The 19,780-nt window shown below is 39.3% G+C and overlaps 1 protein-coding gene across 1 annotated transcript in view; it reads right to left on the bottom strand.

Annotated features, from left to right (window-relative positions):
• LOC126272662 (CCR4-NOT transcription complex subunit 10-B) overlaps nucleotides 1–19,780 on the bottom strand; it is a 144,044-nt gene that overhangs the window by 54,693 nt on the left and 69,571 nt on the right. The window contains exons 8-9 of the mRNA XM_049975675.1: nucleotides 16,088–16,477; nucleotides 6,089–6,216 (exon numbers count right to left, since the gene is read on the bottom strand). Coding sequence (XP_049831632.1) covers nucleotides 6,089–6,216; nucleotides 16,088–16,477 — 518 coding nt within the window. The remainder of the gene's footprint in view (nucleotides 1–6,088; nucleotides 6,217–16,087; nucleotides 16,478–19,780) is intronic.

The raw sequence follows: 19,780 nt of genomic DNA, 5'->3' as shown, positions 1-19,780 counted from the left end.
ATGGCACAATTTACAATCTGTTTAAATTTTGCCCACAATTCTTCTATGTCCATCATAGTGGAACTAAATAATTGCAATTCATTGTCCAAGTCAGATACTAACAACTACATATCTGCTCTTTCAAACAGAGCCTTCTAGATTGATTTATTAACGTCTCTGTATACATTCACTATACCTCGTTAGTCCTATCTAGTATGGGTCCCACGTACGATCAACATTCTAGGATGGGTCACATGAGTGTTTTGTAAGCAATATCCTTTCTAGATTGATTGTATTTCCACAGTCTTCTTCATCTTCATGAAATGTTTCTGTTTATGCAGTCACTCACAGAGCCTCTTTCAATCTTCTCTTTTCTTCCACAGCCTATCCTTTAATGTTTCCTCCCACTGCAGTCCTCTTTACATGGTTCTCCATCTCGCTTGTGGTCTTCTTCCAGTTCTGTCCACCTGTGAGCCTTTCTTGGTAGTTTTTCTTGTCCCATTCCCTTAAACTGGCCAAACCAGTTCAGCATATATCTCTCCATTGTTTCTTTTAGGGGATTACTCCGAAGTGGTTTCATTCCTTATCCTGCCCTTCTTGTCTCACACTGGATCCCTTTTATTCTGCTCAGATATTTCTTTGTCCAAGTCCAACAGTCCTTAAGTCAAAACTGGTAGATAATATGACTTGTATCTCATGATTCTTGCTGAGGTAGGTATTTTCCAATCCCTAATTATGTCTGACACACAATAACAAAATTTCAATCAATTTTCTATTCTCTCTGAAATTCCTTCCTTATTGTTTCCTATCTTGGTTAGCTTACTTCCTACTTATTTAATAGCATCTACTTCTCTAATAATTTTTCCATTACTACTTACATCCTCCTTTTTTTTCATTTGCCCTGCTGATTGAAGTACCACACTTATGTTATATGTGCATATGCAATGATTTTCATATTATCTGCTGTTCACCCTTGGTGAACTTTCCTTCTGATGTTGTCCATGATTACATTGAAGAGCACTGGGGAGAGCACACTTCCTTGGTGAATCCCTCTCTCTATTCTAAACCATTCTGAATTTTTCATTTATTATTACAGTATTCAGACATTATACATGTCTCTGATTCCAAATTGCAATCTATCCAGACCTTGACATCTCTCTTCCCTTTTAAAAGTGTAGTAAACCTTTTCGTAACTGTGAAAGCAACTACATTGTCATCCCAAATCCCCATTTTTTCCTACTACCTGTTGAGCTGTAAATATGACACCCATAGCTCATCTTGTAGGTAAAAATCTTTGTTATTATTCTCTTAATTGTGGTTGTATCTTGTTCCCAATTTTCTGTAAAATTATCTTTTCATAAACCTTCATTATATTCCTCTGTAGTTCTCACAGAGTGTCTTCTTACGCTTTCCCTAGTGTCGTACCAATAAACCGAAGTCTCTTGCTTGCTTGACCTACAACTGAGTCTACATTATCATTCCATTTCATATCTCCAAAACTTAATAGATTAAAAATTTGCTTCAGTAGCTAGTAATTTTCTTAATTTATTCTACAACTAGTTTTGAAGCTTAAAGCTTATTTTTCAGGTGCCACCCAATAATTATGAAAACAGAAATGGAAGGCTATTGAGCCAGTCAGTCATTGGTGATCACACCAATATCAAGCAAATGCATGGGAAGATAGGACCAGCAACTACAGTGTCATTTCTATGTCATGCTGCTTAAGCAGGTGCTGTGGTTGCTGGTTCTACACTCCAATGTGTTTGCTTGATATTGGTGTGACCCCCATTGAGTGAATGGCCTAGGCCTAACTGCCACCCATTTGTTGTTGTTGTTGTTGTGGTCTTCAGTCCAGAGACTGGTTTGATGCAGCTATCCATGCTACTCTATCCTGTGCAAGCTTCTTCATCTCCCAGTACCTACTGCAACATACATCCTTCTGAATCTGCTTAGTGTATTCATCTTTTGGTCTCTCTCTATAATTTTTGCCCTCCAATACTAAATGCCTCAGAAAATGTCCTACCAACCAGTCCCTTCTTCTTGTCAAGTTGTGCCACAAACTCCTCTTCTCCCCAATTCTATTTAATACCTCCTCATTAGTTATGTGATCTACCCATCTAATCTTCAGCATTCTTCTGTAGCGCCAGATTTAGAAAGCTCCTATTCTCTTCTTGTCCAAACTATTTATCATCCACGTTTCACTTCCATACACGGCTACACTCTATACAAATACTTACAGAAACGACTTCCTTACACTTAAATCTATACTCGATGTTAACATATTTCTCTTCTTCAGAAACGCTTTCCCTGCCATTGCCAGTCTACATTGTATACCTTTCCTACTTCGATCATCATCAGTTATTTTGCTTTTCAAATAGCAAAACTCATCTACTACTTTAAGTGTCTCATTTCCTAATCTAATTCCCTCAGCATCACCTGACTTAATTCGACTACATTCCATTATCGTTGTTTTGCTTTTGTTGATATTTATCTTACATCCTCCTTTCCAGACACTATCCATTCCGTTCAACTGCTCTTCCAAGCCCCTGCGGTCTCTGACAGAATTAGAATGTCATCGGCGAACCTCAAAGTTTTTATTTCTTCTCCATGGATTGTAATACCTACTCTGAACTATTCTTCTGTTTCCTTTACTGCTTGCTCAATATACAGATTGAATAGCATTGGGGAGGGGCTACAACCCTGTCTCACTCCCTTCCCAACCACTCCTTCCCTTTCATGTCCCTCGACTCTTATAACTGACATCTGGTTTCTGTAGAAATTGTAAATAGCTTTTCGCTCCCTGTTTTTACCCCTGCCACCTTCAGAATTTGAAAGAGAGTATTTCAATCAACATTGTCAAAAGCTTTTTCTACGTTTACAAATGCTAGAAATGTAGGTTTGCCTTTCCTTAATTTATCCTATAAGGTAAGTCGTAGTGTCAGTATTGCCCCACGTGTTCCAATATTTCTACAGAATATAAACTGATATTCCCTGAGGTCGACTTCTACCAGTTTTTCCATTCATCTGTAAAAAATTCGCATTAGTATTTTGCACCGATGGCTTATTAAACTGATAGTTCGGTAATTTTCACATCTGTCAACATCTGCTATCTTTGGGATTGGAATTATTATATTCTTCTTGAAGTCTGAGGGTATTTCGCCTGTCTCATACATCTTGCTCACCAGATGTTAGAGATTTGTCAAGGCTGGCTCTCCCAAGGCTGTGAGTAGTTCTAATGGAATGTTGTCTACTCCCAGGGCCTTGTTTTGATTTAGGTCTTTCAGCACTCTGTCAAACTCTTCACGCTGTATAATATCTCCCATTTCATCTTAATCTACATCCTCTTCCATTTCCATAAAATTATTCTCAAGGACATTGCCCTTGTAGACTCCTTCCACCTTTCTGCTTTCCCTTCTTTGCTTAGAACTGGGTTTCCATCTGAGCTCTTGATATTCATACAGGTGTTTCTACTTTTTCCAAAGATCTCTCTAATTTTCCTGTAGGCAGTATCAATCTTACCCCTAGTGAGATGTGCCTCTATGTCCTTACTTTTGTCCTCTAGCCATCCCTGCATATGTTTTATAATTATTTAGTGGGGCCTGAAGAACAAGGTTTAAGGTTCGAAACTAGTCATGGAATAAATTAAGAAAACTATTAGCAACTGAAACAGATTTTTATTCTATAAATACGTTCCTCTGTTGCAGATATTTACTAGATCAAATATTTTGTACCCACAAGTTGTTATGCCTAGGTATTTGTATGTGTTGACAGACTGCAAACAGGACTTATTGAAATTGAGGCCATAGGTTGTAACTCTTTTCATTTTGTGAAGTGCACTATTTTCTGTTTGCCAATCTTTGCGCAACTTTGAAATCTTACCAAGATCTGGCAGAATATTTCTGTAGCTCCTTTCAGACAGTACTTCACTACAGATAACTGCATCACCTGCAAAAATTCTTAATATTGTCAGCCAGGTTATTTATATACAACACAAACAGCAGGGGTTGCTGGGACACACATGAAGTTACTTCTACATCTGTCAAAAATTCTCCATCCAAAACAACACGCTGTGTTCTCCCTCCCAAGAAATATTTGATATGCCATATGATCATACTCAATAGTAAGTATATAAGTGGAACTGAGTATAATATTTTTCGGAAGTCAACGGCTGTCCAGATATCATGTGAGAAAAGTGCTAGTTGAGTTTCACTTGATCAATGATTTCAGAATCCTTGCTGGTTAGCATGGAGGAGGTCATTCCATTTGAGATAGCTCATTAGTTTGGGCTCGGAATATGTTCCAGGATTCTAGCAGATGGGTGGGACCTGCACTTTATTCGAGCGAATGGGAATGGGTTTTTGTTCAAAGGACCTAATGTGGATCGTGGTTAAAAGAGGTCCTAACTTAGCTGCAAATTCAGTACAGTATCTGAGAGGGAATCCATCAGGTACTGGAGCTTTGTTTGATCTTAAAAACTTCAGTTGTTTCTCAACAACATCGACACAAATATCTATATCCTTCATTTTAGCAGTGTTGTGAAAATTAAATTGGGCAACATTTTTCTTTGTAAAGGAACATTTCGAAACTAAGTACAGCATTTCTGCTTCTGTATCAGTTTCTGTCTAGTCCATGACTGTCTGGACACTAACTTTAGTATCACTAGCAGTTTTTACAAATGACCAGAATTTCTTTTGGTTTTGTAAGATATTTCCAATAACATTCTGCTACTGTAGTCACTGAACACTTCATGCATTGCCCTATTGCCCTCAACTGGAAGAGAAATAGCCAACAGGTACATACAACATGTTGACAGACCATACCTCTAAGATCTCACCTACAATAGTCCTCAGCAGATGTAATACACCAAAATTTTGGTGGAATCTAAAAAATGTAAGCATCAAGGGTAGCAACTCACTGACTATCTGAGGCACTGAGTCACTGATACACACATCAACAATACAGAAAATGCTGAAAGGTGGAGACTTATACTCCTTGTGTGACCTCTAAGAGCAATTATAAAGCGAGGACCAGTATTACATTTTAATGTACCTTCAAAATATGCTTTTGTTATTAATTTCTTAGGACAGATAACAAAACCAAAATTGGAAAATACTGATGTTGAAGTTATAATGCTCTCAAAGGTCACACATCAGCTTCCAATGTTCTGTGTTTCTTGTGTGTACCAATCAATGACTCTGTGAGTATTTGGCAAGGCTTTAATAAATTATTTATAGTTCACAATAAAACAGAAAAGAATATATAACAGGCAATTGGATTGTTGATTTTATTTAGAAAATGTTCTATGAGCTGGAAAATAATTTTGAGTCAACAATACATTCCCTACATTATAGTAAAAGACATTTTTTCTACAGATTTTCTCTAACACTGAACTAGTAACTAAGCTATGGTGGATCCGCAGCAGTGTTTTACACCTTAACACAAAGTTTAAAATTCCCCCATTTTACATACAAAATGGAGCTTTGCTAGAATTATCTTCTACCCTAATGTTCCCACCTCCTCCCCCCTCCTCTTCCACAAAAATAAACTGTTCCAATGACTGCCGGCATTTAGAGAAAGAACAGTAGATCAGTTCTGAGACAGATTTATGATAAAATTGAGCACAAACGTTTGGGAAGAATCATCCTTGTGGAATGATTCAGGGAAATCACAGAAGCCTGAATTATAATGTCCTGATCATGATTTGAATCTGGATTTCTCACTGGCAAGTTCTGTGTTCCAGAATTGCTCCATTTTATCCAGTTTGGTCATAAGTGTAGCTACACAAATATATTTTTTAATGTCACTATACATTACGCACTTGACTTGGAGCCCTAAGACGTCTAGCCAGAAACCAGAATGTGTATCATTTATCATTCTATAAATAGAGCAAGACTGCTATAAAATGAAATGATATGATATGAAATGCAAAATGAAATGCAAACAGTTCAAATCCTACACAATAAATATCATTTATATGACAGTTCTTTAAAAAACAGTCAACAATTTACAATGATTTTAATCAAAGTGTGTGAAATACTTCTCATCAATTCACTGGTAACTTCCTCTGTAAAAATTACATTAAAACAATGTAAATTGTGGTTTCACTTACTGATGTGCTCCTGAGAGACGAGGCTGTTTAAGCAAATTTCTACTATGCTGTAGAGCTGTTATACAATCTCCCAGGCACAAAGACACATATGCAGCTGCTGCTAGTGTAGAACATCGTAATGACGCTACCTGTCACAAAGAAACTGATTAATTATAACAAAATCAAACAAATGAAAAATCCAGGATGGGATAGTGACAATACACGAAAAGGATAGATTGCTACCCACCATATGGAGGAGATATTGACTCATAGACAGGCACAACAAAAAGACTGCTATACATTTGAGCTTTTGGTCAAGAAGGCTTCTTCTGAAGTAGAAAATTCACACACATTCACACAATCATAATACACACGTATGACCACTGTCTCTGGCTGCTGCCACTGGACAGCATACAGGATGGGGCAATGCCACACTGACATCTGGAAGTGTGGGAATTTTTAAATCAAAGGATTACTGAACGATGGATTGGTCACACTGGACTAAATGATTCAGCCTTACATTACTGGCCTCCATGTTTACTGGAGCTGACTGTATGTGATTATAACTTGTGGGGGTTTATAAAAAGACTCTGTTTATGTGCCTCTGTTACCAACAAATGAACTGAGTCATTGCATAACAGCAGCTGACGAAGCTGTAACTCAAGACATGCTCACTGCAGTGGGGGAAAAACATGAATACTGCATTAACATATGCCAAGCATCTCAAGGGGGCATATTGAACACCTATGAAAAGGTATGAAAAAAAACTTTGAGTTTCCCATTCATCAAAAAACAAAATTCATTGTACAAGTTTATTAGTTTCAGAAATATAGACGTGCCAAATTGGATGATTCTTTTTGATACACCCTGTGTATTGCAGAGAGAGTTCCTACCTGTGCAATTCACATAAGCTGATGCTGGTAGGAAGGATTCAGATGGCGCAGGCTGTGAAGCACATTGTGTTGGGCAACATTTCCAGCAACTGGTTTGTCCAGCTGTCTCCTGACCATAGTTTTTTGGAGGCTATCCAAGCAGACAGACAGCTTGTTGGTTTCATGCACAAATAGAAAGCAGCACAGTGGTTGCAGCTTATTTTGTAAGTAACATGACTGCCTTTGACAGGATAGGTGATGGACTAGACTGGAAAAGGTGGTGATGGGAGGATGTATGGGACAGGTCTTCATCTTGTCCTATTGCCGGGATATGAGCCACGAGGCAAGCGGTTGGGAGCAGGTGTGGAGTAGGGGTGGACAAGGAATTACGTAAGTTCAGTGAGAGCCGAATAACACGGGGGAAGGAGTGGGAAGGATAGTATGTATGATCAAGATGCCGCAAGTAGTGAAACAGGTACCAAGGTCACGACTTTCATACTGTAGAGCATGCTCTGCGACAGGGTGGTTGGTGTACACCCTCTGTCTATACCCATTCATCCTAACTGATAACTTGGTGGTTGTCACACCGATGTAAGAGGCTGAACATGCTTACATAACAGTTTGTGTATGGCATGTCATTTCACAGGTGGCTCTCTCTTTGATAGTATTTGTTTTGCTAGCTACAAGACTGGTATAAGTGGTGGTAGGAGAGAGTGCATAACGGCAGGTCTTAAAGTGGGGAAAGTCGCAGAGGTAGGAGCCATAGGGTATGGAGATGGGTGCAGAAGTAGATTTGGATCTCACAGGGATATTGCAGAGGGCAACGATATGCTATTCTAAGTGTGGTGAGAAAGTCTCAGACAGAATGGATCTCATTTCAGGACATGATTTCATGAAGTCATGGCCTTCCTTCTCAAAGTAGTTGATTAAAACATCCAACACCCAGGATAATACTGAGTGACAAGTGGTTTGCTCCAAAATTAATTTTTGGAGGGATCAGTGGTACCACGATTGGATGTGATGCCCCATGAAATCTGCTTTTGAACTAGGCTGATGGAGTAATTACATCCAGTGAAGGCTGAGGTGAGAATGGTGGTCTATTGCTATAAATAGTCTGCATCCGAACAAGTTCGGTTGCATCACATACTAAGGCTGTAGGAGAGGGAATGTTTGGCAGTGAAAGGATGAGAACTGTCAAAATGTATGTGCTGTTGTTTACTGGTAGGTTTAATGTGGACAGAAGTGTGTAACTGGTCTTCCAAGAGGATGAGATCAACATCACGGAAAGTGGTATTGGATTCAGAATAGGACCACGTGAAATTCAATTCGGAGAATGTATTTAGAGATTCCAGCAATTTTAATATGAGTGTTGCCTAGAAAGTAATGCACCACATTTTTTTGTTCAACAATTCTTTATTGAATATAATGAGAATTACACACACGAAAGAACGGTGTTTTATCTATACACCCTATTTTTCTATGTGGTCTCCATCCCATTGTATGGCCTTCCCCCAGCATGAAACAAGCAGTTATATGCCCTGTCAGTACCATTCCTTGTTTTGGTGGTGGATCCAGTGCTTCACTGTGCGAATCACCTCCTCATTGTCCTCAAAATGTCTTCCATGAATGGCATCCTTTAACGGCCCAAACAAGTGGATGTCCGAGGGGGCTAGGTCAGGTGTGTCATGCATGACAGTCGTGGATAGTCTCCCTGATTGCTGCAAATCATGGAGCTCTGCTGAACTGCCTTCTGATGACCTCCCACTCCATGCCCAACAACTAACTGTACTTCTGTCAACAGCAGATGCTTCAGAGACTTTGCACAAGAGCTTGAAAATATTTCCCACATTTTCTTTCTCTGCAGTGAGCAATCCAATGATGGCACGTTGCTTGTAACGTACATCACCTACAGACGACATTTTGAAACTGTCCTGCAGCTACGCTATCTGTGAGAAGTGATGAAAACTTGTCGCCCTCACTCAGAAGACTTCAAAGAATATATACGTAACATTTTGCATCTGTAGCATTGTTACTGGCTGAGAAAAAAAATGTGGTGCACACTTTCTGGGCAATCCTCATAGGTCAGCCTCACCATGAATCCATACGGCAAAGATGTCATCAATGAAACTAAACCACACAAGGTGCTGAAGGCTTACTGATCCCAGGAAAGCACACTTGGAGTGACCCAAGAAAAGGTTTGGTATAGGAAGTATGTCTGTCCTTTGAAAGTAAAGTAGTTGCTGGTAAACGAAGGATGACATAGGTCTAGAATCAGGCGAGGGTTGATTGAGGAAATGTTCAGCTGCAGACATATCATGTACGTGAAGGATGTTGGTTTAGAAGGTGGCATCAATGGTGACAAACAAAGCCTGTAGTGGAAATGGGAGAGGCACAGATTTCAGATGATGTGGGAAATGGTTGGTGTCTGTAATGTAGGACAGAAATCTTTGTATTATAGACTGCAAGTTTTAATTATCTAAGGCAGATACAAGTTTGGCGAGTGTTTTGAAGGCAGGAACTATGGGACACCCAGGGTGATTGGGTTTGTAGATCTTAGGAAAAAGGTAAAAGGTTTGGGGGAATGGCTTGGGTGGGGTAAGAAGTTCTACAGACTGAGGCGTTAGTCCTTGTCAGGGGCTTGAAGTTTTAAGGAGGGCCTGTAGGTCAGCTTGATGGCCGATGCTATAAGCAGAGGTATCAAAGTGGCTGGCATAGATGCTCACTTACATACTCCTGTCAGTTGAGTACCGTTATGGCAGACCCCTTTTATGCTGAAAGGGTAATGATGGCTTTATCGGATCTTAGGAAGCAAAGAGCCTGGAGTTCTGCAGATGACAGGTTAGGGTCATGTTATAGGGGTATGGGGAAGTTTTGTGAAGCATTGCTGAATGTTAGGAATTCTTGGAACACTTGTAAGGATGATTTTGTGGTAGTGGTGATGGATCAAGTTGGGATTGTGGTCTGAACTGTTCAAGGCAGGGTTCAATGTTATGCTCGTTGTTGCCAAAGTTTTGGTATTAGACTGCAAAGTGATACTTCCAGTTGACATTACATGTAAAAGAAAGTTGGTCCTTCAACAAAGCAGCATGATTAAATGCAGGTTTAGGGCTGAAAGTGAGAACCTTAGATAATAAAGATAATTTGGAAGGGGTGAGTCACTTGGATGAGACTAAGAACACTGTTCTGTTGCAACTGGTTCTTATGATCATGAGTTGTTATTCCTCTGGGAGTCAGTGGTGAAGGCTGGGGGATATTAAGATGGTTGGCTGAGTTCACTTTTTAGGAGCAGAGTGGTGGTTGATGTTGTGAGTGTTTTGGCAGCTGGAGAGGTGCAGGAAGGGAAACATCACTCTTCAGGTAGTTTAGGACAATGTGGGACAGCTTTTCAAGGTGAAGTCTGGTCCACTGCAGTTTGAAGTTGGTTTGGCAAATGACACCATCCAAAGAAACATGAGGGGCAGATAACTGCAGGATTCTGTAGAAGGACAGAAGTCTGGTGGAGTGGAAATTAGCAGGTGAGGCATACAGATCACAGTTTAGCTGAGTAAGTGCAAGAGATTGCTGTATTTGAAACAGTAAAAGAGTAACTCCCAGGGACAAGCAGGTTTGAAGAAGCAGAATGGGAAACTTACTTTTGATAGTGCAAAAGTATGTTTCTGAAAGGACCAAATGTTATGTGATGGGATTCGTCATGGCAAGCAAGGAGAGTTTGAAATGTTGGATACAGTGGAAGTGGCAAATGAAGCAGAGGGGTGGAAAAAAAGAGAAAAAGAAAAACAAGCAATGAAAAAGACCAGAAAAATCAGAAGAATTCATACAACAATCCCAAGAACAGACAAGGGTTAACAAGGGGAAATGAGTGAGTGGGAATTTCTCACCAGAAAAGTGAACTATAATACGAAAAACTTATGATTTGGAAAAAATTGCTGTTGGGAAAGTAGTGAAAAAAAAAAAGAAGAAGCTGAGACTGGGAAAGTCATGAACACAGACAAAAATTTAAAAATACGGCCCACAAATGGAGGAAGTCATTGGATAAAATGTAATATACTGTGTTTGGAAAATAATGTAATGCAGGAGACAGTAGTAAAAATTAGTGAGGTTTGGCAAAAAACAAATGCATAAAACATGAAAGAATCACATACAGACAATGTAAGTGTAGGATGGGAAACAAACTTGCTGTCAAATCTGCAACTAAATCAGTGAAAGATAATTGGGAGAAGGCTCTGCAATGTAGTGAACTGTCAACAAAGCATTATATGGAAATTCTTACATAACAATTGTTCCATCTAAGTGCACAGAAATCAGTGCTAGAAAAGATGTAGGGGCAAGATGTTGGTTCACGTTGGTGGCACAGATAAATAACTGGATGAACTAGCACACAAGGTCAAAAGCAGACTACAGTTTGAAAAAGACAGATTATTACAAACACTGATAAGGGACTTACATAAGAAGTACTGATGGCTGCATGCGCGAATACATCGACAAAACTAATCAATTTTTGAAAATATATAATGTAATAGGATGGATAAAAAATCCACTCACCAAGTTGTGGCAGAAGAAACACACACAAAAAGATATTGAAATTTGCAAACTTTCGGAGCTAGTGGCTCCTTCTTCTGGCCAAAGGGTTGAAGGGAAAGGAAGATGGGTGAAGGAAATGACTGGTGAGGTTTAGGACATGGGGAGAGTTTGCAAAAGTTGCTCAGAACCAGTTCAGGTGAGATTTACCAATGGGTTGAGAAGGATAGACTGATTGATGGGGACTGTATCGGACAGAATTTGAAAACCTAAGCCCTTAAAAGGAGGGGGGGGGGGGGGGGCTATGGTAACATACAAGACATAGATTACTGTCAAAACCTCCTGCATGAATTAATAAGAGCGGAAAGCTAAGTGCATTGTACGTGGTAGAATGTGGGAGAACAGCCAGGTCAGAAAATAAAGGATATAGAAAATTAAAAGGGAGTGGAGAAAAGAACAGTTACTGGGAAGAAGAGTTGAAATGGAAGAAATTAATGTAAATTAAGACCAGGTGGGCAGCGAGAACCAAGGACATGTTGTAACACCTCTTCCAAACTGCGAGTTCTGAGAAACTGGTGTCTGGGGTATGAATCCAGATGGCATGCACACTGTAACAGGAATCAAGGTCACAAATGCCATGCTGTAGAGAATGCTCTGCAACAGGATGCTGTGTGTTGCCAGCACACTCTTTGCTTCAGTCATCCAAACTGATAACCTGGTGGTAGTCACAGCAATGTAAGAGGGCGCACAATGTTTACATAACAGCTGTACATGATGTGTCATTCCACAGGTGGCTCTCACTTAGATAGTTCATGTTTTGCCAGTTACAAGACTGGTATATGTGGTGGTAGGAGAGGCAAGTCTTACAGTCGGGACCATCACAGAGGTAGGAGTCATAGGTCAGGGAAATGGGTGTGGCAGTATGAACCTTATCTGACAGTATGAACCTTGTTTCACGTCATGATTTTAGGCAGTCACAGCCTAGTGGGAATAGCTACTTAATACATTTAAGACATGGATAATACTGAGTGATAAGAGGTGAACTTCTAACTTGTTTTTTTAGAGGTATTAGGAGTACAAGGCATATTTCTTCACTGGTTGCTCATTTGGATAGGTCTTTGCAAAAAAGAGAGAGAGAGAGAGAGAGAGAGAGAGAGAGAGAGAGAGAGAGAGAGAGAAGAAAGAAAGAAAGAAAGAAATTACTTACAATTACATCCTCATCAACATATCTCGTGTAAGAAAGAAGCTGTATTTGACCACTAGTCTTGGTGGGCTTGTCGATCAGCAGTGAAAACATGACTGCTTGTTATTTTCTCTTCCAAAATGTCTTTGATGCCACAGTACACACCACTAATTCTGTGACTGATTGTGTCAGCACAGAGAGGAATTTTTACAATTTCAGTAGCAACATCTGAATGAAGAACTGTTTTTACCATTTCTTTAGATGCAAGCATAAGGAATGTTTCAGATATTGTACATGGTTTCTTTTTGATAAAGTTGGCTACCTCACAGCCAGATTTCTATACTTTTTGTGAAACATATGCCATTGCAGTCATAAGCTTCACTCTTTATTTATTTTGTTCCAACAACCAACAAAAATAACTCACATTCTTACTTAACAGAGAGGAATATTTTGTTGACAAATGTCATTTCCATTTACTGGGAACAATGTGTTTTCACCACACACTAGACACACAGGGACTGTGCATGTTTTGTCGCCACATCAAAAGATAAATTATCATCACTATGTTGCCTCTGAACTTCTTGCCTTTCTTTTTTTCGGGCTCCATGGTTTCATTATCTGCACTTTAGTATAGACCACTCTGTACAATGAATTCATCCATATTGGAGAAAAAAAAGAAAAATACTTCAACAACACTGTAATAGACAACACTAGTGTAGCAATCACAATATTCACACTACTGCAGAACACAGCTGTGATAAAACTGAACTGAAATACCCAAACAATAGGAAGTCCAGAAAACAATAATAATAATAATAATAATAATAATAACAACAACAACATTGTTGAATTGAAATACTGTGTTGTTGTCTGGCAGTCTGTGAGTCCTTCGGTGGGGAACAAAAAGAGCAATAAAGTTTAAGTGGCTACAAACTGGAAAAAAATACCAAAACAAGGCAATAAAATTAATAAGGAAGGGACGTTTTTGCTAATCCACAAAATTTCAGGGAATAGTATGTACAGCCAGTCATACACAAAAGATGTGGTGTTACAAAGTACTCTCACAAAACAGCAATATTCAGTAAACAAATTACATTTGGTTTCTATGAAACTATAACATTTAAAAGCATGTATTAATTAATTAAACAATAAACAAGCATTTTCTTACTTAAAATGTTGTTATTGTTGTGGTCTTCAGTCCTGAGACTGGTTTGTTGCAGCTCTCCATGCTACTCTATCCTGTGCAAGCTTCTTCATCTCCCAGTACCTACTGCAACCTACATCCTTCTGAATCTGCTTAGTGTATTCATCTCTTGGTCTCCCTCTACGATTTTTACCCTCCACGCTGCCCTGCAATACTAAATTGGTGAACCCTTGATGCCTCAGAACATGTCCTACCAACCGATCCCTTCTTCTAGTCAAGTTGTGCCATAAACTTCTCTTCTCCCCAATTCTATTCAACACCTCCCCATTAGTTATGTGATCTACCCATCTAATCTTCAGCATTCCTCTGTAGCACCACATTTCGAAAGCTTCTATTCTCTTCTTGTCCAAACTATTTATCATCCATGTTTCACGTCCATACATGGCTACACTCCATACAAATACTTTCAGAAATGGCTTCCTGGCATTTAAATCTATACTCGATGTTAACAACTTTCTCTTGTTCAGAAACGCTTTCTTGCCATTGCCAGTCTACATTTTATATCCTCTCTACTTCGACCATCATCAGTTATTTTACTCCCTAAATAGCAAAACTCCTTTACTACTTTAAGTGTATCATTTCCTAATCTAATTCCCTCAGCGTCACCTGACTTAATTTGACTACATTCCATTATCCTTGTTTTGCTTTGTTTATGTTCATCTTACATCCTCTTTTCAAGACACTATCCATTCCGTTCAACTGCTCTTCCAAGTCCTTTGCGGTCTCGAACAGAATTACAATGTCATCGGCACAAACGCCAAAGTTTTTATTTCTGCTCCATGTATTTTAATACCTACTCAGAATTTTGCTTTTGTTTCCTCCACTGCTTGCTCCATATAGAGATTGAATAACATCGGGGAAAGGCTGCAACCCTGTCTCACTCCCTTCCGAACAACTGCTTCCCTTTCATGTCCCTCGACTTAAATAACTGCCATCTGGTTTCTGTACAAATTGTAAATAGCATTTCGCTCCCTGTATTTTACCCCTGCCACCTTCAGAATTTGAAAGAGAATATTCCAGTCAGCATTGTAAAAGCTTTCTCTAAGTCTACAAATGCTAGGAACATAGGTTTGCATTTCCTTAATCTAGCTTCTAAAATAAGTTGTAGGGTCAGTATTGCCTCACATGTTCCAATATTTCTATGGAATCCAAATGATCTTCCCCGAGGTCGGTTTCTACTAGTTTTTCCATTCGTCTGTAAAAAATTCGTGTTAGTATTTTGCAGCTGTGGCTTATTAAACTGATTGTTCGGTAATTTTCACATCTGTCAACACGTGCTTTCTTTGACATTGGAATTACTATATTCTTCTTGAAGTCTGATGGTATTTTGTCTGTCTCATACGTCTTGCTCAACAGATGCTAGAGTTTTGTCAAGGCTGGCTCTCCCAAGGCTGTCAGTAGTTCTAATGGAATGTTGTCTACTCCCGGGGCCTTGTTTCGACTCAGGTCTTTCAGTGCTCTGTCAAACTCTTCACGCAGTATCGTATCTCCCATTTCGTCTTCATCTACATCCTCTTCTATTTCCATAATATTGTCCTCAAGTACATCGCCCTTGTATAAACCTTCTATATACTCCTTCCACCTTTCTGCTTTCCCTTCTTTGCTTAGAACTGGGTTTCCATCTGAGCTCTTGATATTCATACAGGTGTTTCTCTTTTCTCCAAAGGTCTCTTTAATTTTCCTGTAGGCAGTATCTATCTTACCCCTAGTGAGATAAGCCTCTACATCCTTACATTTGTCCTCTAGCCATCCCTGCTTAGCCACTTAAAATAAAAGGCAATAAATTACATTTAAATTCTTTAAACATAAAAAAATTTACAGTATGTCTAAAATCAAAGTTTCTTAATTGCTTACAATAACACGTAAAAGTTCACCCCATACCCTTCACTTTGTGGGTATCAGGTTATCCTCATACGAGCTTATATGTAATGAGTCAAAATGAGGGAAACCAAAGTACACAACTAGTATATCTAGTTTTATTGCACATGTAACGTATGTCATCATATTTATTTTGAAATCAGAAAACAATATTTGACAATGAAGATGATTAGAAGCATTGTAACTGTTTGCCAAACAACTGGAAAAGTGAGAATGGGTTACCAGGTGAATGAATCTTATTATAGAATCATAATTTGTAATGTAATTATTGCTTCAGCTTACACATTTCAGTTCCTACCTTTAGACTGTGTGCAAACAAAGATTACATATTATCTTTTGAGAATTTATGATGGAAATGAACTTACCTCATGCTGTGCCATTGGGGCTGTAGGTGCAGCATAAACTCCAGCTGGTGTAGGTGGTATGCCATCAAGGCTATTTGCACCTGCACCTACAGAGCAAGTTTCACCTGAAACTGTATTGTCTGTTACTGAGACTGTATCAGTTGTAAGAGGAGGAACGATGCTACTGGCAGCCTCAAGTGCTGGGAGAAGAACTAATGTGTTGCGAAGGCAGAGGGCTGCAAATTCCAGTGTAATTGAAGGAACAGACGCAGACTGATTCTCTTGTTGTGCGTGCTGTTCACTGGCATTGAGCGATGAGGCCAGTACAATTTTCCGATGGCAGCCAGCACCGATAACTTTTTGCACTAGATCCTTCCGTCGCGCGTGGATGTTGAAGTCGTGCTCATTACTCTAAAACAGAAAATAGTTGGAGGTTCTCAAATGCAAGTCATAAGTCACTTGTGTGTGTGGCAAGTTAGGGGCATACAACAATGAGGTTATAAATCCACATAATTAACTGCTACAAACTAATAATTAATGATGGGATTTAAAATGAACTCTTTATGAAATAAGTACAAGAAATACTGTATTAATACTTCCCTCCCTGCTCCTCCCCCATACCAAATACACATGAAAATGCGTGCGCATATGTGGGCCCGTGTGAGTGCGCGCACACACACACACACACACACACACACACACACACACACACACACACACACACACACACATTTTCTAGATTAATGTTCCATACAGAGAGTACTAATAGGTGATTAAGAAATGGATTAGAAATGTGTAGGGTAGACTGGGGTATTTGACAGACTAAAAGGTTTCTTTTGCTATAATTCTCACACCTATTGTAGTTGTTTAAAACTTTTTTTGTGTGATATCCTTACATGGATAATCACTATCTGGATACAAGATGGAATCCAAAATTTTTGGGACTGGTGCTGTCATATGGAAAGTAGGAGTAGTAGATCTTTGCACCGCTAGGTGGCGAGAGCTACATATCTAACGAGTCAGTGTGCGAAATGGCATTCAGCTGGGAGGATGTGTTGCGTGTCCACAGTGATTTCCATAATATTCTGTGTTTGGTGTGTGGCGATTTTACGATGAATCCACGAACAGAATAGCACATGTGTATTAAATTATGTGCGAACCTCAGGAAAAGTGCTACAGAGAGCCTTGCAATGATTCAACAAGTGTTTGGGGGACAGAGCATGAGCTGCACACGTGTTTGAGTGGTATGCTCGGTTCAGGGCCGGCCTTACAGACTTCGAAGATGATGCTCACACTGGAAGGCCCATTAGCCGCACAATGTCAGACACTGTTGCTAAACTTCAACAATTGGTTCGTGCGGATCAACGTCGAACCATTAAAGACCTTGCGGATGAATTGGGTATTGGTTATGGCACATGTCAACGAATGTTGACTGATGAATTGGGCATGCATCGTGTCGCTGCAAAATTTGTGCCAAGGTTCTTGACTGCCGATCAGAAGGCACAGCATGTTGAAGTGTGCATGGACCACACCTGGACCACATCTGATGATCCAAACTTCTTGTCAAGGGTTATCACTCGAGATGAGAGCTGGATCTACAGTTATGACCCAGAGACAAAGCAACAATTGTCCCAGAGACAAAGCGACAGTCGTCCCAGTGGAAGAACCCGGGCTCTCCAAGACCCAAAACAGCGAGACATGTGAAGAGCATGATCATTGTTTTCTTTGATTCAAAGGGAATTGTGCACAAAGAATTCGTCCCACCCAACCAAACAGTGAATTCCGCAGTTTTGCGACGGCTTTGTGAAAACTTGTGGTGACAATGGCCCAAACTTTGGCATCAAGGGAACTGGCTGCTGCATCACGACAATGCACCCTGCCACACGTCCTTATTCACCAGGACCTTTTTGGCAAAAAAACAACGTGGTGGTTGTACCCCCCACCATACTTGGCAGATCTGGCACCTTGTGACTTTGCGCTATTCCCAAAACTGAAACTCAAGTTGAAAGGCCATCGGTTCAACATTCTAGAGATGATTTTAGAAGCATTGTTGGCAGTGATAAACACCCTCAATGAACAGGACATCCAGAAAACGTCTGACCAGCGGAAGAAGCTCTGGGACCAGTGTGTACATACGGATAGGAACTACTTTGAAGGTGATGGTGACTGTTAGTCCAAAGGTAAGGTTTTCAACAGATGGCAGCAGCAGTCCTGAAATATTTGGATAGCACCTTGTATAATTTTACATTACCATATCACATAAGGTACTAAATAAAAAATAATAAGGCATCTGGATATTACCCCACGGAATGGAGTAACTCTGAGACATTCACAGGATAATTTCCAGGTGCAGCTTCCTGGGTTATTTGATGGGCAGTAATGAGTACTAACCAGAGTAATGGCAGGACAAGATTTATATGATCAAAAAAGTACATCTAGTTGTATATATGGCTCTCCCTAGCCACATGTTGCTGTGGACCAGTACAGTTAAATGGAAAAGAAAGAAAAGAGCAAGCTCATGTTTGTAATATGTATAGGACTTGTTTATGTGTCCTAATCTCCTTCTCCACTCTGTGTCTGTCTGCCTCCATCTCCTCTCCCCCCCCCCCCCCCCCCTCTGTCCACGACCTCTTCCCCTCTCACTCCATCCATCTTCTCCTCCTTCCTATCTCCCCTTCCCCCTGCCCCATCCTTCATCCATCCATCTCCTTCTATGTCCATTTCCTCCCATCCCTCTGTCCAATCCCCCCAATCTCTGACCTTGAGACTTGTTTCGGATATTGTAGTAGAATTAGTATAATTCTAATCCTAAGCTGATAGGCCACGAATATAGCTTTCCTGTAATCTGTGAAAACCATCTACAATAATGAAAACAAACGAGCACATTGTTGCATATACAATTTATATTTAAAAATATACATAATGGGGAAGAATACATATGTTAGAAACAATTTATTTAATGGTTTAACTGGTCTGCTATGGTAGTTCAAACTAAATGCAACAAAGAAAACAAAACCACACATTGTTATTTAAAAATTTTATAGTATATGTCTGTTTGAATGTTACACTATCATTTAAAATTTGAAGTAAATCGGTCAAGAGCTTTTCAAGATTTTTCTAATGGCATTTCATTATATTAAAAATATTTATCCTGTATTTGTCCAAATGTTTATCAGAGTAATGTGTGGTAACAAGCAAAAATTTGAAATAAATTGATGTAGTACTTTTTGAGATTTCTGGTAATAATAACACTCTTTACATGTTACATATGTATGTAGATATCACACATATTAAAAATTTATATACCCTGTGCCAGCCGAATGTTTGTAGGATGATTTTGTAAAATTTTAAATAAACTGGTCAAGAACATTTTCAGATTTTTGGTAACAATGTTTCCCATTTATATGTTACATAAACAAAAATCATAGACAAGAATGTGTATTTGCATACAGTGTTTTGTCAAAATTTCACAGCAAATGATGAAGAGCTTCTGGAGATCTAAGATGCTGAACAGATGAACATTTACATTTTTATTTATGTAGATATAAATGTTCAAAAATCTACCTTCGAAAGTTCTTCATTAATTCCTTTGAAACAATGTTGCACTCAAATAAACACATCTTAAATTTCAGAAAGTTCTTCACAAATTGCTTCAAAATTTGGACACAACATTGCATGCGAATATGAGTGTGATTTATATGCCACTGGAGTATA

This window comes from Schistocerca gregaria, chromosome 5, assembly GCF_023897955.1.
Source record: "Schistocerca gregaria isolate iqSchGreg1 chromosome 5, iqSchGreg1.2, whole genome shotgun sequence".
In the NCBI taxonomy this organism is placed as follows: Eukaryota; Metazoa; Arthropoda; class Insecta; order Orthoptera; family Acrididae; genus Schistocerca; species Schistocerca gregaria.
The sequence above is the reverse complement of the archived record's forward strand: the minus strand, read 5'-3'. Positions and strand labels throughout refer to the sequence as shown.